We start from the raw sequence: 22,866 nt of genomic DNA, 5'->3' as shown, positions 1-22,866 counted from the left end.
AGTTATTTCAGAAATACGCTCAAAATAATGAAAGAAATAATAATACCAATAAATAATAAAAAGTGAATAAATGAAATACATAAATAAACAAATAAGTGAATAAATAAGGAATAAATAAATGAATACATAAATAAGTAAATAAATAAATAAATTAATAAATGATTAAATAGATAAATAAATAAATAAATAGTAAATAAATAAATAAATCAATCAATTAATCAATCAATTAATGCTTAAAATCTAAATAAATATTAAAAACTAAACCATGACAGCAGCACCAAATAGTAGTAATTTCAGAAATACCCCCACCCTACCCCCATCCCAAACACTAACATCTTGGTTACATTCAATAGAATAAGACAATCTCCTAGTAGACTAAATAGATTTAGTCATTGGTGTTTTATGATGCAGTCACGTTTCCCTGTGGCGGGTCTAAAACAGCCATTTTAACATTTTTGTACAAGCTACATATAAGTGGTTTGAATAAAAATGAATAAAATGACTGTACTCGCTGTACGGCCGCAGTAGGGGAAATGTGACTGCAGCATTAATAGACTACATGTATTTGCTTGTATACCAAATTAATACAATCTTTGTCTAACCAGCAAACCACTGTTCTCATGTCCTTGAAGTCAAAGTTATATATCTTACCCTGTGAGAATTCTGATGGGCACACCCTAAGATATCATTCTTGATATAAGCCGAGATGACTTCACCTCTCTGCTCACCGGGCTCACTACGGGTCAAACGCTGTATCGGATTTCATTGTCAAAAGAAATAAAAAGCTTTATCAACCACAGTCAAATACTCGACAAATAATTATATTAAATTATTATTAATTCATGGTACATTGCAAACTGGAACAATAAAAACAATAGCTCTTATTATAATAGTTTAAGCAAATTTAGAATTTGACTTTGCTATAAACTGAACAATTTTAGTAAAAACTCAAGGTTATCAAACTACGGGTTAAACGCTGTAGTGTTATCAAACTACGGGTTAAATGCTGTACAGTGTATGGAATATCATTGGCAGAATAAATAAAGCTTTAACAACCAATAACCAATATATGTGAATAAAGGTATATCAGCAAATTATAAATCTTATAAGCTACGATCAACCATAACTATGGAAAGCTATAACCTCAACATCTAAAATGTATAGTCCGTTCAAAATGATTTCTAAATTTGACGTACACTGTATATTCCTGCATGCACAATTATCTTGACGATACAGTGTGTGCTCCTCTTTGTTTACAAATGCATGAACACTATGGAAATGTCCTGTATGGAAAATTTGGACGCTGAAGGATTTCCATACTTGAGTTTGATCAATACAATCATAATTATTTGTAAGATGGGTCATTCCATCGGGATTGGTCTATTTTTGTGACGTACCAGAACCCCCCCCCCCCTCACATTGACATGCCAAAACTTAGTGACATGTAAATTGATCTTAAAGGTGAAATAGAATAGTTGATACTTACATGGACATCTTATTTTGGACCCAACCAGGTGGGTGTTTCATAAAGCTGTTCGTAAGTTAATAGCGACTGGTGGTCCTTTCTTGGGGTATTTGATATATTCATTGGCGATGGTTAAGCGCGTAAGAAATGATCACCAGTCGTTCTTAAGGTCGCATTAACTTATGAACAGCTTTATAAAACGGCCCCCTGGTAGCCAGATAGGACCCTAATTGACTTAACAAGCAACAATGTTATTACGAAACAGGTCTTGACCCTTACCCATCTGAGTGCTTGGAGCAGTAATGCCTTTCTCCTGTCATCAGCCGATACCATGTCTCTCCTTACAACCTTGTAGTCAAGCGAGGGCAGAATAGGTAACGCATCCCTGAAAGATTTAAGCATAACACTTCTAAAAATGGTGCTGAGTATAGACATCCACAATTCTTTTTTACCTTAACATAAGGAAACCTAGTTCTGGGCCCGTAACACAAAGGTTAACGATTACTCGCTAATTTGAAAGAAGAATTCTGATTGGTTACCAGTCAGTCTATTGAGCAAAATGCACACGCAACGATGATTTCAAGAGGTCATTTTATTTAGCAATTAATCGCTAACCCTGATTGGAGCCCTGGCTGGTGTTTCATAAAGCTTTTTCGTAAAGTTACGCACAACTTTACGAACGACTGGAACATGTTCTTACACATAAGTCAGCTACTTAGGGATATATCATTTTATAGCACAAGAAAGGGTCACCAGTCGTGCGTTAAGTCATTCGTAACTTACGAACAGCTTTATGAAACGGGCCCCAGATTGGATGTTGATGTATTGAAGCTCTCTTTCCAAAAGCTAGCATAGAGGGCTTCCTGAATCCCAAACCAGTGCAGGGAGATGGAGGGATTGACACTGGGTAATAGATTTGTCGTCAGGAGGCCCTCTATGTTAGCTTTGGGAAAGTGAGCTTCCATACATCTACGTCCATCTAGACAGGGGGAGACCATAGAAAATCCCTTATGCATGTAGACGTGTCGCATATGCATATATGCCAAATGTAAATGCAACAGTCATCCCTCTTTGTGGCTTCCCATTGCAGTACACTGACTTTATCTTCAACTGCAGAAAATATTGCTTGGTTTTGGGATGAAGTGTGACAGCCCAATTGCTGCCACCAATCCACTTATTATGAGCAAATGTACGAATGAGTAGAAAACAAATTGAACAAAGTGAAATGGAAGTTACGATGAATAAACAGCAGAAAAATGGATGAATATGGTATTTTAAAACAAAGAAGAAAACAATTGAAATTGCAATTGAAGAAAATAAACATATCAGAATTAAAGAAAGAATCTACTGAAGAATGAAAAAAAACGTGATAATCCCTTCGGTTCTTGTAGTAGAACACATTAGAAAAGAAGATATGAAGGAGTGATGTAAAAAAGCATGCAACTGTTATGTCAGCAAATCTCATTTACATTTAACCTCAACTTTCAGTTTTGTGTCCATGTACATGTACATAGGTTGACTTCATAGTTTTATCATCTTGTCGTGTTGAATTATTTTATAAACAGGTTGTCATGGCAAGATCCATACCAGATAAAGTCACGCAACATGACATAATACCACTTTTTATACGTGGCGATGGCAAGCTAACATATCTTACCATGACAACATCAAACTGTTTATATAAAGTTGATTTAAAAGATAGCATATATATTAGGCCCGTTTCGGGTACACGTGTACACGTGTACACGCACGGTCAAGTCAGTGCACGTGTACTAAATTCCATCACCGTGTACACGGTAGCATCTGCATAAAGCTTGCATGGGACTACAAAATCAGTGAACAAGCTCACAGCCTCACATTAAATCATAGTTCTCAGACACTGCACATATTCTAATTACTAATATGTCAATATATTTCAATTAATCTAGAGTGAGTTCACTTCCAAAATCGCCGATTTAATCCACATACATTCTGGAGACTCAAGTTTTTGTACCACGAAATGGGTCTGCTCCGCCTCCGGTCTCGAAAGTGTTGCTCAATTACACTCATAGCCAATTTGAGAATCACCAATTGCAACAGCGATCATTGCTACAACTTACGTGTTATACGCTCGTACACATGTGCTACAAGCCTACAAACAAACGCTCCTCAAATTGGCAACAAAATAATGAAAATCAATCGATAACTTCAGTTACACTTCATTCTGCAGCGATCTGTGCATGCACGTACGGTACAGTATACAAAATGCGCATCCAACGAGCGTCGGCGCTAGCAGGGCCCTGCACTGATTTTCTTTTGCATTCTTTATTAATTTAATGCGCTGCTAAGCTGAGTAAACTTTTAATTTGCACCAATTTTTGTGGATTGATACTTCAAACTTCTCTGGTAAGCTTTAAAACCGTGACTTAGGCTATATAGACCCCCTTTTTAATGACATGTTGATGCAGGTCCGTGTCGACATGAAAACAACTCGCTCTCAGAGTGTTTACAACGTGTACACGTGTACACGACCGAAAAACACGCCGTGTACACGTGCATCAAAAATGGACTTTCAAAACGGGCCTAATATATATCGCCATTTCACCACGTAACTTTTATTATAAAAATATCAGTCAACTTAGCAAAATAACAGATTTCACCATGTTGACATTACAAGGCGTTAAGTTCCCATGGCAAGACAAAATATCTTCCCATCCCATTTCAACAAAGAAGATGGCACATTTAAGCTTATGCAGATTTGCAAATGAGAGAGCAGATGATGCTACAGTTTCATTATTTCTTTTGTATTATATGAATGATAGAATATTTCACTCTTTACAGATTTAGCAATATTAATTGACCCTCTTGATTGAATCACAATACATTAAACCTCCATTGAAATTCCACAAGATCAGAAAGAATTGTAATTAGTTCACATTATAATGAGAGAAAGCATTCTAATGAATGGGCATATAGAGTACTGAAGTGATGACATCAGTTGCCATAGTGTCATGACGGCCTGGTTCTAAACATTATGAACCTGGAATGAAAGCGTGTGTTTCTCATAGGAGAAAATGGCTGCTATCGGAATGATCGCTTGAAACCTATTTTTCAGACGAGCCAGTCATTTGCCAATACAAATGTGTACAGACGATCTTCAACTGCGCCTCTGTTTAGAACCAGCCCACCATGACACCATCGCAACTGATGTCACACTTCGGTACTCTATAACTGTTGTGTGAAATTAAGGAAAACTTTGAAATGTCATAACTTTCCTATTTTACATCTAATTTTGTGAAATTTTCAGCACTATGCTTGACTGATTTTTACTCTTTTTATTCAAATCAATATATTGTTGGGGTGGAATTGACCTTTAAACAAAAAGATGGCCTTAGAACTTATTTTTATCACCCAGAAATCATAATCCCTCATAATCGGAATTAGACTGAGGAAGTCTACTTCTCGTTCCAATCCTTGTATGTTTATAAATTCAACTTCAGAATCTTCTTTTGGATTTTCAGCAGGCTATATCACGTACAAGAGTAGATTTCAAAGAGAACAGAGAAGTTTTATGCACTGAATTATGAAACTACATGTACATATGGTACAACTTATCAATGATAAAGAGATGTGATAAGAGTGATGTATAAAGCAGCTGCATTGTTAAAGGAGAATGAAACCCTTGAAACCAGCTGAATCCATATCAAAGAGAAAAATCAAAGAAACATATTGTTGAAAGTTTGAGGAAGATTGAATGAATAATAAGAAAGTTATGAGCATTTGAATATTGAGATCACTAATGCCATGTAGTTCCTCCCATTGGCAATGCGACCAAGATCTGTGATGTCACACACGTACAACTCCCTCATTACTTTAGTAATATTTCACTTATATTCTCACTTTTATAGAGTCTATCACAAGGTGAGGTGTTCTCTTTATGAGAGGACAAGTCCAGAGGTTTCACAACATTATATCATTGATGAATCGTTTTTCATATGATTAGAACATGGAGCTATTATGATTAGAATGAGCAAAAATAGATGTTTTGGGGTATATTTTCAGTGTCCAAAAGGGAAGAGTTGTTCATCTGTGACATCATAGATCTTGGTCGCATTGCCAATGGGAGGATCTCCATAGCATTAGTGATCTCGACATTCAAATGCTCATAACTCTTCTATTGCTAGTCCTATTTTACTCAAACTTTTGTTGATCTTATTCTTTGATTTTTCTGCTTTCACAAAAGCTAATTTGCTCCAAGAGTTTCATTCTCCTTTAAGAGGAAGCAGACAAGACTAGAGCAGGAGGTGTTTCTTAAAGATTTAAGTGTGACTCTGTCAGGCATCACCGCACTGGTCTAATCACGCGAATAGGATGTGCGCTAATGTGTATAAGAATGTGGTAATGTATCGTGTGCGCGTTGGCATTTAAGCATGACTCTAAGTCACACTGAACTCTTTGTGAAACATTGCCCAGAGTAAAAAGTGGATGGAATTATTATTTCAAGAACTAACATATCTTAATTGATTGCAGAAATTATATGGACATCAGATACAAGTAATAAAAGTAACTTGAATAACAACTTGAATAACAGTAACTTAAAAACAACTTGAATAAGAGTAACTTGAATTTAACCTTGAAGGGGAAGTTCACCCTGACGAAAAGTTTATTGTAAAAATAGTAGAAAAAATAATGAAAAATATTGGTGAAGGTTTGAGGAAAATCCATTAAGATTAAGAAAGTTATTAGAATTTTAAGTATTGGATTCGTGATGTCATAAACGTGCAGCTGCCCCATAAGTTATGTAATTTTTTTAAGGTTCCTGATGACTTATTTTTGTTTTCTTTTCATGATCGGTTGTGAAATTTGTCTATTGATATACAACAGGTAAAGTAAAAACCATTTTGAATTTTCAAAGAAAATGACATTACATTTATTTTTTTACCATTTACTATGTAGGAATGTTGCTTGCATGTGATGACAGACGTCACAAATCAAATAATTAAAATTCTAATAACTTTTTAATTCTTTGATGAATTTTTCTCAAACTTTCAGAAATATTTTGTTTTTATATTTTCTGCTATTTTAACAAATAAACTTTTTGTTAGGGTGAACTTCCCCTTTAAAATCAATGGAAAACAGTCTCAAAATTACAGGCAGTTTCAGAGCAAAACCCCAATGGCTGCATCTCAATAGGAGAGATAAATAAGAAAACCTATTATTTGGTGTGCTTTCAATTGTGATTTTAAAATAGCCACTTTCATTATGCTATGATAAAATAGCAAATTATATCAATATGGGTTCGGCAATGATTCAATGAGCTGAATTCAAACATTTTGATAATCATTTGAGTATCATCTAACAATCCAATGTTACATATTGATGATTCAATAAAAATTGTTTTCACTTAGGAGAGATTACCACAACTTAAGAAGAGGTTAAACAAAAGAAAGATAGGTCAACATTAATGATTTTTGTTTAATGTTAGAAGCTCAAACAGTGTCAATACAAACATCAACATAAATGTCAACAGGTACTTAGATTTCCAACAGACAGGTACAAAAGGCTGTGAGAGATATTAATTCATGTAAAGAGAGAGTTTTTATCAATTTTAGCTTAAAACAAGGAAAAAAGAAAGGAAAATGGTTAGATGAAAGTCAGTTCGCATTGTCTCACCTTATTTCTTCTGGAATGGTACTATAATAAGAATTAACAAGTAAAACAACAAATGATCAATTTTAAACAGCAAAATAAATACATATTCCCCACCAGACCACCACCACTACCACCTTTACACATGATACAGATAAATCACTTCAAAATGATACAAATTCAGGAATCAAGCTAAATTAAATGAATTTGTACCAAAAAAAAAAACAAAAAAAAAAATGGGGCATTCATGTGGCAACGTGGCATTGCAGTGGTATACCTCAGCTTTTAGTTTTGTATCATAAATTGCACTGTTCAGAATAATGTGGAACCATTGAAGGGAGTTTTGTGTCAAAAATTGCAGAAGACTTTAAAAAAAGGCCTTAAATTGCGCATTTTTTAGAGTGTAGTGGTTTCATGTTTACACCATTTATTCTTTCGTGGGCATATATTGGTCCTAAAGATGACAAGAATACACATGTCAAAACGTTTGGGTGGTCCTTTTCAGGACCAACGTATGCTCAAAAAGAAAACTTAGTGTACCATGAAACAACTACTCTCTTTCTTTGCCATGGAAAGCTTCAGAAGTTACACCATTTGTAGAATAATGGTGTGGAACACTGAAGGGAGGCATACTGCCCCCCTCAGTCCTTCCAGGGTTGCGACAATAATCAAGTTGATATTCTTTCTTTCTATCATGAGAACATTTCATTGGCAAAAAAATGAATAACAAGGCACACTCGCAATGTATAGCAAGAGAATTGATGAAACCTCACTTATCCAAAAGTGACATCACAAGAAAGTATTCGTTCAGTGCCTCAAAATCAATATCAAAAGTAACTACATGTCTCTGGAATTGAGACATTAAAAGTGATCTTCAATGTCTAAATCATAATTTGAAAAGCTTTATGTATCTACCCACTATTACCATGTTCGTAAGAAAGAGGGGAAATTCAATCTTCACCAAAAAAAAAAGTCAATCTCTTACCTATGTTGAGGTTGCATTGAGACTTTCAATACTGATGCAGCCTGTAAAAATAAAACAAAGCAAAGTAAACCTAATCATTATTTTCGTTAACAAAATCATGGCGTCCATTCAAAAGCATACAAGTAGATTTTACCTAAAATGACTTGCCCGTTGCCCCCTGATCCGCCCCTAAACGACGGGCATAGCAAAATTTGGCTGAAATCCCCATTTGATTGCATGCAAAATGTTGCTTTCTGCGGTGATTACGGATACCATAAATATCCGTGCGATTTGATCGAAAGTTTTAGACAATTCGCGCATTTATGCGCTTATTGCGCAAGTGCGCGCAGCGGATATGACATATCGATGGAACGATGCCGATCTTTGACTTTTGCTTGTTAATTCCTGTTAAAATATATGGCATTTATTGAAAATAAAACTAGCTTATTAAGGACATAACGGATGTATATCAATCATCAAGTCTTGGGGAAGTTCGCTCAAATCCATGCTCGCAAAAGGTGAGTCAGGTGAAAAGATTAGACGGTCACTGCACTTTCTAACAATAAACGTTTAACTCGTTCATGTCGTTACTTAACCGTAGCCTGGGACAGTTAGGTATTGACAAACGACAACGTTAGGACGGGTAGATCTAATGTTAATTGTCATTAGCTTAGAAGTTAAGAGTAGACTCTAGATCTAACGTTAGGACGTAGGTTTAGTCGACTAGATCTAACGTTAGATTATACTCTAGTCTAAATTTCAAGACTGAACTTTAGATCTAGCTACACTGTAGGCCCTAGACCCTATTCAGAATCAGACCCTAATTTGGTTCCTAAAAATATCTAGCCTAGGCCTAGTAGGGCCTATCGGTATGAACTGCTCGGGAACTGCTTTGATATTCGATTTTGAGACCAAACTTCAGGGCAGGGCTAAGTAAGGGCCTAGGGCCTAGACCTTACGTTAGCTTTGGGCCTAGGCCAGGGGCAGGCTTTTTTGTTTTAGTTTTACTAGATCTAAACCTAGACCAGGCCCTAACGTTTATGTTTAATAATTCGGTTCATAAAATATATATGGACTGCTTTTATATTTGAGACATGGTTGTTTCAATTCGGCTCGCGGGTACCGCATCGGCCAGACCATGCCCTCGGGCATAGTCGCGTTGTGGTCCCCTTGAGCCCCTAGAAACAACCATGCCTCTCAAAGCAGTCCATATATCTATAATAGAAGCCTAACAACTATAAAAATACATACCGTAAGTAACGGACTATAAACCGCACCCGTGGATTAACCGCACCCCCAACTTTGGACTAAAAAAAAAAAGAGATTACCGGTATGCGGAAATCTGCTGTTCTTGATCAATTCATCTACAAATGTTTGCAAGAAAGAAAGGTCCCGACAATATTGGCCACTTACACATTCACTCACCTCACAGTCACAGTGTACACACACACAGCACTGCCGTTCTTGTACATTGCAAACTACGATACGGTACCAGTACATCTTATCAAATAATGATCTGTGTCTTTCCCGCCGTAGGAGGAAGAAACATTCACATTTCTTGCATCACAAACTCACAATCACTTTCAGAATTTGTCTAGCATTCGATGTCTTAGCATGAATTTTGGATACGGGATTACAGGAAGGTTCAAGAAACAAAGAAATTTGCATTTTTTACAGTTGTTTTGACGGCTTCGTGCCGTCTCTCTCGTTGCGTGGTGTACATGGTATCTTATGAAAAGCAAATGGGAAAGAAAAAATAAGCTGGCGCGAAATGGGACTTTGGAGGGGATCGAGGGTTAAAATGAATAGCGCCAGCTTAAGTCGCACTGTAACATAGAGATAATTAGTATACATCTCTATGCAATGTAACCACAATACAACGCAAGCTAGCTCAGCTAACTCAACTCTCGCGCTCGCTCAGCTGTGACAAAATATTACCGAGCATGCTTGGCTTCTCTTTGAACTTAGCCAGGGAACTTCGCTGCTTTGAACCGAGAATAAAGTCAAAATTAGTGTCATGAAGGTGGGTGCGTTTGTTATAATCGCTTCTCATTACCCGCAGCTCATACCCCTCTAAACGACATTGCCCTGGGCGGCTACGCCCGGCCACTCGATGTGTTGGATAAACCGCACCCCCGACTTTTGCTTCTATCCTGCCGTGAAAAAGGTGCGGTTAATAGACCGTTACTTACGGTATTTGTGTCTACCACATTTCATTATTGATATTGAATTTCCTTACAACGCTTCATCATTTTGAAATATCATTCAAAATTCTCTAGGAGACAAGATAGTAAAGGGAGGATTATTTAGAATGAAGGAATTTAATATATAATGTATTGATGATTCCACTACAATCCGATAAAATTAATACATTTTCTAGCTGTTCTTTTCCTTTGCACTAGGCTTATATAACAAAAATATTGGGTATAAATCCTCATTATTCTGTCAAATATTCCAATTATAGTAAAGAAAAAGGTTGAGAAGGTATTAAAACTCTATCCTCTCCAACTCTTTAATCATTACTTAACGGGGGAGGGGGGCGGACAATATGACTTAATCAGATATATTCAGCTAATCAATCAGCTATGCATTCAATGAGACATCAAAACACATGCAGACAGAATGAGCCCAAACGTAACTAAGGAACCTTCTTTGCAAGCTTGTACACTGCATTTGCTATTCATTTTTTTTAATGGAAATGACATTACCCTTAAACTGGTGTTGTAATTGAAATCTTACCGTTGGAGGTCTAGTGACATCGACCGATTCACTCAACTGGTTTGAGAAGAGTCTTTGACATACCATCTGAACATATTCAGGAGTTACCTATGAAGAATACATCAAATGAATATTGGTGAAACATGTCATGGAATACTGAAAGCTGAGATTTCATTATTTCACAAAGTTTAGTGAATTTATCTGTATCTCGAAGATGATAAGGTGACAAATTAACCTTGGTTTTACAAAATTTCTCATGAAATCAGTGTTTACTGTAACTACATTTCTTCTAGTACTTTTAACTCAAGTACTGATTGTTTGTGTAATGAACTCGTATGCAATACAACATTAAACAAAAAAATAACACAAATTAATTTATGACTTAGTACCAAGCAATACAGTTAGAAACATAACAAAGATACTGATAACATATTCCTAACCAAATATAACTCAAAGAGTATAAACACCTTCTCAAGACATAAATGTTTTGATTGGATACAAGAAATAAGCAAAGATATGTACAATTACCGTTTTTCCTTTGATACAGCTTTCCAATGAGTCTACTAGTTCTGCCGTAATGCCTATCAAATTGTGGTAATCCGCCTGCAGAACAACATTAAATAAATAATTAACCCTTTGAACCCAAAATGCCTGAACATCCTCCTGAAGAGATGTGACTTAAAAAACATGGGTTCGAAATGTCAGGTATTCTCTTAAAAATTGAGGCCATCCTGCTAATACGGTTCGGGGATAGTCATGCCAACATTTTGTAGATAATAGCTTTTACCAAAAGATACTACTCTACCGAGGAGGCTCGTGCGATAACGCATAAAAAGACACGGTATGGGGCCAGAGAGATCTGCATGTCTGATAATTGTAAATAATTGTGGAAGCCCCGAACCAAGCACTGGCAGAGCAGTTCTATCTACAGAAAGCAGATCATGCATAATACATAACTATGGCAAATACTCCCAAGATCATAAATCTCATTTAAATGTAACAAAAAAGTTTTAAAAGAAAAATTGCTTTATTCCTAGCCAAGCAAAAAGGAACACATATGCCTCCCCCACAAAAAAAAAGAAACAGTTGGCATGTCTGTCAATGTGTGCATCACAAAATGTAATGAGACATGCCAAAGAATGATATTTGTACATACTAGGTGCTAAGAGACAAACTTTTGTTCTTGACTTGCGAACCTGTATTTTGTTGTATCTCTTGACGTATGTCATATTGCGTTTCTCTGCATCTACGATGGCATTCTGTAGTTTCTGCAGCTGCTCAGAGTTCTTGCTGTTCATATCTTGATAGAGTTCAAACAACCTTGGTTGAGGGTGAGCCGGGAGGGTGATAGCCATAAACTTCTCCAGCCGTACCTGACATGAACAAGGGGACAATTTGATTAATGATTTAACCACAAAAACGGAAATCTGGATTAACACGTTCTCAATAGAAATTAACTTCCAAAGGAAAAGAACGATCACAAAAAAATTGTTTATCACATCCTTTCTAATTATATAATACACACTAAACCTTCTTTCCTCGATGTCCCCTTCCATCTCTCTCTCTCTCCTCCTTCAAATAATGTTCTGCTTTGAAAATTTGGCAATATTTGCAGTTTTACAATCATAGATAGATTTTATCATGCATGCATGCCGATTTCATCACAAGTATGAAATCAGCAGCAGTGTCCCCAATCGCCTAGCCTTTAGACAAGGCCTGTGTCTGAAATAACATACAAATTGGAAGCTGAGCAACTACTACGAAAAGACTAATCATTCAAGCCCATGTGAAATGAGCCATCCAATAGGCCTTTTAGGAACCCGATTTAGATTTCTAATGTTAACCATTTATCCAGCTTGAAGGCCTTGTTAAAAGGCTACCCATCCCCCAACTTTCCAGCTTTCAAAATGCCCATAGGATCTGATTATGTACTTTTATCTACACCTTTCATAATAGTTTATAGATTAGTAGGCCGTCTATAGGGTTCCATGACATTTGCTCCAGCAAGAATTGCTCGGCTACAAATTCCACACACTAATTGAATGACAAATTTCAACCCTAGATTTAACACTATGCCCTACCCTAAACTTAACCCTAATCCCAACATAAAACGCTATTGCAACTTTAACCCTACATTTTACATGAGATAAAGCCCGGAGCAATTGTGTCACCGTCTACATGTATAGTCTTACCTGTAGATCAGGTACCCAACTGTCTTGAAAGAGTTCCTTATACGAGGGATGTTTGGTAGGATCAGGTACGAATGGTAGCGCATAGAACGGAAGGAACTCTGTCGTCTGACTCAAAGATGCTCCACCCGTCTCCAAATACTTCTTGAATTCTTCCATTGCCTCATCTAGCTTAATTCGACCCTAACAACAAAATGCATGAAGAAGACAGTATGTATTGTCACTATCATGGTTTGAATCAGAAAATATGAAAGAAAATACTTTACGATGAGAATATTGTAAATCATGACTGTCCACAGAAGATATACAGTGTAATAATAAGCATGAAATTCTGGTTTAATCATTCTTTTAATTACATATATTCAGATTAAACTGGACTAAAGTATATTTCTAGTGAATTACAGTGATTACTATAGAATTCGTCTAGTGTTTATTGTAACATTCACAACGCTAGTAATCCATTTGTATACACATTCATGTTTTATGTAGATAAAATGAGTTTCAAAAACTTCTTGCCATATTATCAAATCAAACTGTTATCATAGTCTTTCAAAAGTATTTTTTGGGGAAAGAGTAAAATTTACATCCTGACATTCCATTAGCTTACCAAAGTGTGATGTCATCAATTTTCTCTCATTAATTTCAGCATTTTCATGACTATATTTAATAGAGCATCATGAAGAACCTCCACACATCAAGTTAAACATGAATTGGTTCATGGAGGCTCAATAAATGGCTAAATAAGTAATCAGCCCAATGAATCCATGTACATAGACTAGGTTTGAACAAGGTTAATTTACACTGACTTGAATAGGGCTAAAGTAGGTATTCATACCGCCAAATGTTGGCCCCATGATCCGATTCCCACAAAATATGAATTGGGCATGTTTTTTGTCATGCTCCGCCAAAATAAGGTATAAAAATGCTGGATTTTTGGTAATTTGTAATTGCTTCAGTACTCTATGGCCCGTATTCTTAAAAGAGGTTTCAATTGTACCATGGTACAAAACCATGGGTTATGCAGCCTTCTTGCATTTTTGTACTTCAATTAGGCGCCCTTTGTCAAAAACATGCATTCATAATTGGACTTAACTTAATAGTGTACACAATGAAAACTTATGTACAACAAGAAAGTCGCTATGGCGAGCACATAATACGCCTGTAACACAGAAAATAGAGTTATCGGTCATATTGGCCAAGCAAGAAAAGTGGAAGGTGGCAACTTCACCTTTGACCTTCTGACCTCAAAATCAATAGAATTGCTGGGATCCACGATAGTATCATACACACCAAATTATACAAATTATAGATATGTATAATTCATTCTTTGTACCATGCTACAAAACAATGTCTTTTAAGAATACCAGGCCTATAAATCTCACCTTCTTGCCCGTCATCATTTGGTATTTGATCGGAAATATTGCAAAGTAGATGTTGAGGTAGAACTCAAGTTTCTTACAGACTGGATCGTTGCTTCTGACCTGCTCAGGAATGTTATCATCCCATATAGCAAAGAATTCATACCTAGCTCCAGTCTTGAAAAGAGCGAGTAAGTCAGACTGTATCATGTAAAAAAAGAAGGGAAAACACGGTTTGTATTGTTATTAAAACAGATGTTTGGACTTGGGACAATAAAATGCTTTAAGGTAAACTCTATTACTGGTAACAGAAAATAAAATGTTACTAGAATGGAGCAAAACTAACACAGAATCATAAAACAAAAGATATCTATCATACAATTTTTCAGGAAAATGTATAATTAGAGTAATGAGCAAATTTATGAAGATAAACAAATTACTGTTAAACAAGTCCGTTTGTAGTGTGGTTCACATGTTCTTTGTTGTTTCATGTGATTTTTATTGTATCTTTAAATCTGTTGCATAAACCTCTATGACCCATGACCACTGAACTGATCATCGATCTCATTAAATCAGACAAATTGTTAAACAAATGGTTAAGATGAGAAACATGGTCCTCTACGAAAAGGAAAAACAAAACAAATAAGGTGCACATTTATTTTTTTCTTGTTTATCCATTTTTATATCAGAATAGATGACTTGACACACGACACACACTACGATTCAAATTAAAGGGGGAGTTCACCCTGTCAATAAGTTGGCTTTAACAAAAGAAGAAAAATTATTTAAAACACATTGGTGGTTTGATGAAAATCCATTAAAAATAAGAGAGTTATGACATTTTAAAATTAAGAATTTATGATGACATATATGCGAGCAGCACCCCATAAAATCATGTAATATAACTTCCATTCTTATCAATGGAACATGACAAATAAAAAAAAAATCTTGTAGAAGGGGGTATGAATTGATGTGTCTGATGATATATCCAACACACAAATAATTTAATTTCTATATTTTTTTTTGTAGAAAAAAGACATTGTTTCAAATGTATATCACATGACATATACACCTGCTCATCTGTGATGTCATAAAATCAAAAGTTTAAACTTTCATAACTTTGTTTGTCTTTGACTCATGAAACCTTCACTAATATTTTCTCTCATTTTTCTGCTTTTATAAGAACCAAATTATAACCAGGGCCACAACTGGGCGTTGTGGCGTGCGCCTGTAATCCAAGCTGTGTGGGGAAGTTACAAATTGATGCAGAGGTTCGAGCCCCGGTCACGTCTTTCGGATGGTGACGTTAAAGGTCGGTCCCAGACGTAAATAATCATATCTGATTGATACACGTCTGACAAAAACTCAAATACACAGGGGGAGCTTTCTCTTTAAGCTCTAGTTTGGATTTTAAATACCTGAAGATCTGCCTTTCGTCTGTTCCATGGCTTTTTCAATTGCTGTTCTATCGGACGGCCTTTGGCTTTGGTCTCTGCTTCAAAGATTTTATGTGATTGTTCCAAACCACAGAAATCCAGGTACTAATGGACAGACGAAAAAGGGAAATAGGAAAATTCTTCATATTCAAAGTAACAAAAATGTGTTTGCTTTAAACTAACTCAGAGTTTGATACCCAAATGCCTGCTCTTCATGGACAAGCAACAATGAAAGTCTTCCTTTCATTTCCCCCCTTCCTGCTCAAGATCACAGAATAATAGTTCACATTGAACGTATATACATGTAATCAACTTTTCAGACTTCACGATATTTTGCGTTATAATTGACTAACATTGAAACCAAATATCGACGAGCACTACTGTCTATATCATGATGATCGGTATCATCTCCTGAACCAACCTAAATAAAGGCTCGGCAGGTTTTTTTCATGCTCTCAACACCAACACCAAACCTGAAAATCATTGAAGTTTGTGACACCTTCATGGAAGTACAGCAGAGATGCAAGCGTTGCACGAGACTTTAGGCAGGGAAACGGAACTCGGTACGAGATTACGAGGCATAGCGTAGTCAATGCATATGAGAATGGGTGTTGAGAACGTTTGGGGGGGGGGGGGGGTGAGCAAGAGTCCCTAATGCGCGAATCTCACCTAATGCGTGAGATTTGGCATGTCTGAAGTACAGTAATATGATTTCAAAATGTTTAAAACTCACCTCCTTTACAATACCATTCAACTCTCCTTCAAAGGCTACAACTGTCATGGCACTTCCATTTCGTTTAGACCCCATCATGGAGCAGCACAGCACATTCAACAGTTATTCTTTTCCTCAAATTTACAGCATCGTCTTTATACCTGTAAAAGAGAAGCAACACAAATAACAATATGTGAATACTGTAAGTGAACAAGTGAAGTACATGTACTTGTAATTACAAATACAAGTTGAGCCATCACTGAACTTGATTCCATGACATTTGCTCTGGCGACAATTGCTCAGCTATGAATTCCACTCACTAATTGAAAGACTAACTTCAACCCTGGATTTAACATTATGCAAACTTAGAACAAATATCAGATTTCTTTGTGTTCAGCGCATTTTTCCCAAAACCCTGTTTCTTAAAATCTTAGTTGACCCTTCACATGGTTTGGAAATACGGCGCAGATTCCATATTTTTTAAGGGCAAAATTGGACATTTCAGAGAGGGTTTTGGAGTTGATATCATGATTTTCCTGTGGTGAGTGAAAAAACGTATATCACACCACACATGTATCACTGAGGAGAGTTTTGGCTGATGGGCAGCCTTTGAAATTGCGCAGTTCTATTTCTTTATCTTGTGTCAAGCAAAATCAGTTCTAACATAAAAAAGGTGGCAGCTTGAGTGCACTTACATGTACAAAATTTGTTCTATCCTGTTATCAGCCTTATAAGTTATATGAATTTTTCTAAAATCTTTTAAATATAAGGCATTATCTACTAAAAATAATAAAATAAACTCATTATTTTCATAAGAAAATATTGATTTATAGCGCAAAAGCCACATATATTCTTTTTTTGAATGAGAGCGCAGTTAAAACTAATCAACAAAAGCTTAATCTTGGGTCAACTTTAGGCTTAGACATCAGGAAAAACAATGGTGATGTAAATGTAAATAACAGGGATAATCAGCTTATTTCATGGAATACCGTAAGTAACGGACTATAAACCGCACCCCCAACTTTCTTCTCACATTATATTTGAGGTACGAAGAAACAAAAATTAAGTTAAAGATCTCAAAGTATCCAAAGAGATTTTTACTGTTGCTTACCTTAGCTGGGACTCGAACTCACCTCATTTTATCTGCAGTCAAGACCTCTTCCCGCTATGCTAGCGAGAAGTGCTGATACCGGAAGGGGTATTTCAACGATTATCAGCTGATAGTTCGACTAGTCTAGAGTCACAGACCCTTTACTGACTAAATAAACCGATGTCTATGGACAATTACACGCACTAAATCCTGCTCGAAATTTGACGGAATAAAGCCATATTTTGGTATGTATTTCCACTCCCCCATCATATATGTTCTATATTATGCCTAGATATATTATTCTGAACCTTCTCCATGTTTTTATTTTCAATTTAAGTGGGGGGTGCATATGGAACTCTTGCCCTTTTCTTGACCGTTTCATTACTCTATAATAGTTTTGACAACTCTTTGTAGCAATATGAGAATAATTTCTAATTCATGAATTAGGTGACAATAGGCATTCCACACAAGTGTGGTCGAAGTCAAACCAGGTTTGTGTAAACCATATACCGCCCATCAGGTTTCAAATTAATTTCATAACAAGATCATAGGAAGACAGCAAGTCATATCAAATAAACGGTGAACTACATGTACATGTAGAGGGAATTGAGGTCACAGAATCTTTTCTCAACACTCTCAATTCCCATAATTACTGTCTATGTCCTGCAGGGGGAAGTGAAAAGAAAAACCAGGACAATGTCAAGTTATCAAGACATGATTTGTCTCTATTGTTTTCTTTCATTTTTGGATCAGTGCCTCTACTCTACTGATTATGATCTCATAAAAATTTGAAATAAATATGGTATACGATTTTCTTGGACAAAATTATATTGCCATTGGACACTGGACAGTCATTTTCAGATCAAACAAAAAAATGGTGCCCCATGTCTGCACACCCATTCACTTTACACACGATTCAACGATTTTGATTAGAAAGGCTGCATGTTTTTTTAGCTGTCAAATGAAATGCCTGAAATTCAATATTTTCCCATCATTTTTAGTTGAATATATTGTTATTAATGAATCTGTCTATGACTATGTAGGCCTATTGCATGTGTAAAGTTTGTGGCTGACATTGTATATCTTCTTAAATTACTCGAATCGCGCAGATACGTGTGTGCGCAGACCAATGGGTGTTGGGGGACATTACCTAGCCTATAGGCATGCCATAGGCATAGTTCAACTAACGTTAGCAATTATTAGCGCGACACAAACAACATTTAAATCATTCTCAAAAATTTCAAATTCAATTTGAAATTTTTGGATTTGGGCTAGGCAAATGATGAACAACTGTTAGTTGGTCTAGTATTTGGCTGTGCAAAAAAATCAAGCATTTATCAACTAGGTGAAGAGAAAGTAGGCAAACAAAATGTCCAAACATTGCCAAGCCAATCACTAATTCAGCACACACAGCAGCACAGGAGGGGTTATGCTGGAGACAGGACGAGCGGACTGGGCAGAGTTGCTTATGCCTAGTGTAACGGGCTAGCTACAAAACAATTCCCGCTGCCGTTTTCATTCTTTCCAAAGACTAATCACTCACACATATAATCGTATTTACCATCTAGGTGATGAGAGTAGCGAAGTGAAATTGTCACAAAAATACTTGCTTCTTTGATAGAAAGTCTTGAGCTTCAGATACGAAAAGTATAGCCTCGTATGTTTCAAGCACTAGCAGATTGAAATAAAAGCGTCAAATATTATCGTTGCGAATGTAAACTATCAAGATCACCACAATACGTTTTTGCGCATGCGCGCTACATTCCACATTATGCACAGTATAGTATACAGTAGTAGGTACATATGGATGAAATAAACTTATTTTATCATAACCTTCATGGATACTATACATACTTCAGACCATTGTATGAAAATTAAAATAGGTTATGGAAAAAAAATATGTCTGCAGCAGAAACAGTGTAAAAAAATGGTCAAAAAGTAAGAATTTATGAACTTCAAGTTGTCTGGGATTAGACTATAAATTTGGTCTCCGAATCAGACTCCCCACCCCAAAAAAAATATATATATAAAGAGAAGTGAAAGAAAAGGACGGGAAAGAGGGAGAAAGAGAAGGAAAGGAAGGGGAAGAAAATGATGGAGAGGGGATGGAAACAGCCCAAGAGAATGAAAAAAGGGGAAATTTTGATGAAACTTTTTTAAAATTATGTTCCTCTCATTTTACTCTTTCCAATATAATAAGATTGCTGATCTCTTCTTGGGTTTTGGTTTCCTTTGGCAATGCAGGCCCGGCATGCAGGGGGGGCATTTGGGACGGTCGCCCACCCAAAAAAACGTCCCAAAAGAAGAAAAAAAAAGGAAGGGGGGACTTAAGGGAAGGAGGGTAGATTTAGGTTTTTTTTTCTCAAAAGAAACGAGATCGACGTATTCTAGCTTCATAAGTTAGCCAACAACAATGTTTGCTTCCGCGCTCTCTGGGGAAAATAGGAAATCGCCTTTCCCGGCTTAACACGCGTTTTTCTATTCCCTTTACCCCCTCCCCAGCTAAAGGATCACGCCAGAATGCAGAGTATATATACGCACATGAATATTAGAGTAGAAAATAAGCAATAACTATAGGTATGAAGGCCTAAAGTTTGAAAAGTAATCTGTTCTCTTTCTGGCAATTGATGACACAAATATTTTTTGGCCGCGCTTTATGGAGCAAGTAAACGTTCATTTGCTATTTCTTGGCTGGAACTTCCAGAAAGCCATTTTAGCAAGTACCTGTTCAATGGACAGGCAAAAGAACACTGTGCCGTGCTAAATACACTATAAGCATAGCCGGATCCAGGTGGGCCGAGGGGCCCGGCCCCCTCCCCCCCCCCCCCCCCCCATTGGCGGAGCAAAAAATGAAAAAAGAAAGAAAAGAGGAAAAAAGACGAAGAAAAATAAGAGGAGGAAGACGAGTGAATAAAATAAGGTCAGGGGAAGACTTGAAAAACATTTTTTTGGTATATTTCATGCCCATTTCATGTAAATTTTCGCTCGCGGCTACGCGCTTGCATTGCCTGTGGCGTAAATATTCATAACACAAAATATGACTCCACTCAAATAAAACAACAACTGTTCGATGAGATACATTTTGCTCAATAGGCTGATATGTAGTTTAACATATCAAGATTTGAAGTCAATATACAAAACATATTTAAGCTCGGACATCGAGCTTTCATTATTTTGTTTGATTTACTAATTGTTTTTTTTTAGTGCTCTGTAATAATGTCCGTTTTATGTTGTGAATATCAACATTTGCAGTTTGCGCTGTGCGCTCGCATTATTTGATTTGCCAAGTAGGCCTACCTATTCTCTTTGTGTATTTCATAAGATTCTCAAAATATCCTTTCATGTGTCTGATTGTCAAAAATGACTGAGGCCCATATGAGCGCGCTTGCATTTTGATTGGTGAGTTATGCACCGTTAGAAAATTTCTACGTAAAAAAACAAAAATTCCTGCACCAGAGTCTTGAGAACACTTGTAATCTTACTGCACTGTGTAATCTAGCTTACATGCATTTGTGTAAAATTACAGACAAATTGTATTTGGTGTATGTAACCTTGCTAATTTATTGTAATATAACTGCTTTCCCCTTTTTAAAAACAGACCTGTTCTGTAAAATTGTAGAATAATGTACAAAATCTTTCCTGTTATAACAATTTACAGAATGATTTGTTTTTTTTTCTTTCTGGAAAATCTGTTTTGTTTTTTTCTTCTTGAAAATCTTCTGTTTTTTCTAACAGTGTGCATACCTATAATTAATTCTATAACAAACTACTTAAAACCTCCCATTTTCCCTCGCATTATTTGTTAAAAATATACCAACCCATGAATCCTATTCATAAATACAAAAGTGCTTAAAATATACAGTTTCCCAGGCCTCAAATCCCTCAAATTCCACAAATTTCACGCACTCATTATAGGCTTATTACATTAATAACAATGATGATAAACTTTTTATGAATTCCTGATATCTAAATTTGTCCCTTTTTCAGAAAGGAATATAAACATATCGCGCCTAGGAAGAGGAATAGGAAGATCATCATTTTCATAAGATGACGAAATGTCCTTAGGCCTAGAATGTCTGATATTAGGTTAAAATAATAATAAGATAACAGCTTGCGCTTCGCGCTCGCAACAAACACGCGCACGCATTGACGAAGTTAGGCATCTGATACGACTCCAAAACTTGTCAAAATCTATAAGGGACTTGGATTTTTGTAATAAAAATTTTTGCTCGCTCGCTTCGCTCGCTCACAACTTCTTATTAATTTTATGCGATACGACATATCAAGCCCCCCTCAAAATTGAATAAAAAATATCTTTTCCCTTCATACCCGTCTTCAACTCTTATATTATTTGCGAGTTAAAGATAAAAAAATGTCGGGCTTGATTTGCTGTTATAAAATCTGATCTCACCAAGTTAGGCATTTGATACGACTCCAAGAATGTCATTTTCTTTTTGTAAAATTTGATAGAGAGTTTTGTCTTCCGCGCTTCTCGAGGGAAGAGATATTATTTTTAATTCCTTAATCTTGTCTCTTTTTGACCGTTCATAATTTCTTTCGAAAACAAGTTTCTTAATCACAGTAAGTCAATCGAATTCGAGCCGAGACGCGAGAGAAACGTCTTCTTATGATTTGAATTTGATGAGACATCGAAAACTTCGCGCTTCGCGGGGGAGGGTGGAATTAACTCCCCCTCCCTGCACCCCCCTCCCTCATGCCCCTAGGGAGCGCACCTCGCACGATCTGTAAGTGAAATGACGCTTCTACTGCAATAGGGTTCCATGCTCAGGCGACAATCCGGAAACAGATGACCAATTTCAACCCTGAATTTAATACCCTAAACCTAACATAAAACCCCTTAACCCTACATCTTAGAAAAAAATAAGTCCGGATCAGTTGTTGTAGGACCAAATGTCGTGTCACACTTATTGGGTAGGCCTATAGCGCCCTTCCAAAATCCTATTATATGCGATTGAGAACAGGAAAATGAACAGAAAAAGTGAAAGAAAGGAGAGAGATAGAGAATGAACGCGAAAAGAGAAAGAAAAATAAGGAAAATGAAGAGGGGAAAGAGAAGGGAAAAGATAGACGGAAAGAAATAAAAGTGAAATGGAGAGGAAAATCTGAAAAAAAAATAGGAGAGAGAGAAAGAGAAGGGAAAAGGAGCGAAAATGAGAGGGAACTTAGGGGGAAGGCAAAGGAAGTAGAAGCCCGCTTTTTTGCTCTTCACGAGTTGCACCCCTATCTCCCCCCCCCCCTCTCTCTCTCCCTTTCTCTATGTTCTTTATTAACTACCTTTGCAAAAT

General features: G+C 36.4%; 2 protein-coding genes across 8 annotated transcripts in view; one reads left to right on the top strand and one right to left on the bottom strand.

Annotated features, from left to right (window-relative positions):
* LOC129276897 (lisH domain-containing protein ARMC9-like) overlaps nucleotides 1-19,337 on the bottom strand; it is a 42,031-nt gene extending 22,694 nt beyond the window's left edge. For 3 of the 7 annotated variants that reach the window (XM_064109292.1, XM_064109297.1, XM_064109294.1), the window contains exons 1-12: nucleotides 19,122-19,308; nucleotides 16,492-16,631; nucleotides 15,741-15,863; nucleotides 14,347-14,523; nucleotides 12,968-13,147; nucleotides 11,972-12,148; nucleotides 11,304-11,378; nucleotides 10,797-10,883; nucleotides 8,079-8,119; nucleotides 7,118-7,138; nucleotides 1,745-1,850; nucleotides 652-750 (exon numbers count right to left, since the gene is read on the bottom strand). In XM_064109292.1, the coding sequence (XP_063965362.1) occupies nucleotides 652-750; nucleotides 1,745-1,850; nucleotides 7,118-7,138; nucleotides 8,079-8,119; nucleotides 10,797-10,883; nucleotides 11,304-11,378; nucleotides 11,972-12,148; nucleotides 12,968-13,147; nucleotides 14,347-14,523; nucleotides 15,741-15,863; nucleotides 16,492-16,569 (1,164 nt within the window). In that variant the 5' untranslated portion in view covers nucleotides 16,570-16,631; nucleotides 19,122-19,308. Of the gene's footprint in view, nucleotides 1-651; nucleotides 751-1,744; nucleotides 1,851-7,117; nucleotides 7,139-8,078; nucleotides 8,120-10,796; nucleotides 10,884-11,303; nucleotides 11,379-11,971; nucleotides 12,149-12,967; nucleotides 13,148-14,346; nucleotides 14,524-15,740; nucleotides 15,864-16,491; nucleotides 16,632-19,103 lie in introns of all 7 variants that reach the window. The other 4 variants (XM_064109298.1, XM_064109295.1, XM_064109296.1 and 1 more) reach the window with 3 other exon arrangements.
* A 3,134-nt stretch (nucleotides 19,338-22,471) lies between these two features.
* LOC129276899 (pre-mRNA-splicing factor CWC22 homolog) overlaps nucleotides 22,472-22,866 on the top strand; it is a 4,512-nt gene continuing 4,117 nt past the window's right edge. Inside the window, exon 1 of the mRNA XM_064109171.1 lies at nucleotides 22,472-22,492. Within this exon, the coding sequence (XP_063965241.1) occupies nucleotides 22,472-22,492 (21 nt within the window). The remainder of the gene's footprint in view (nucleotides 22,493-22,866) is intronic.

This window comes from Lytechinus pictus, chromosome 14 (genome assembly GCF_037042905.1).
Source record: "Lytechinus pictus isolate F3 Inbred chromosome 14, Lp3.0, whole genome shotgun sequence".
Lineage (NCBI taxonomy): Eukaryota > Metazoa > Echinodermata > Echinoidea > Temnopleuroida > Toxopneustidae > Lytechinus > Lytechinus pictus.
This window is presented reverse-complemented; position numbering and strand designations above follow the sequence as displayed.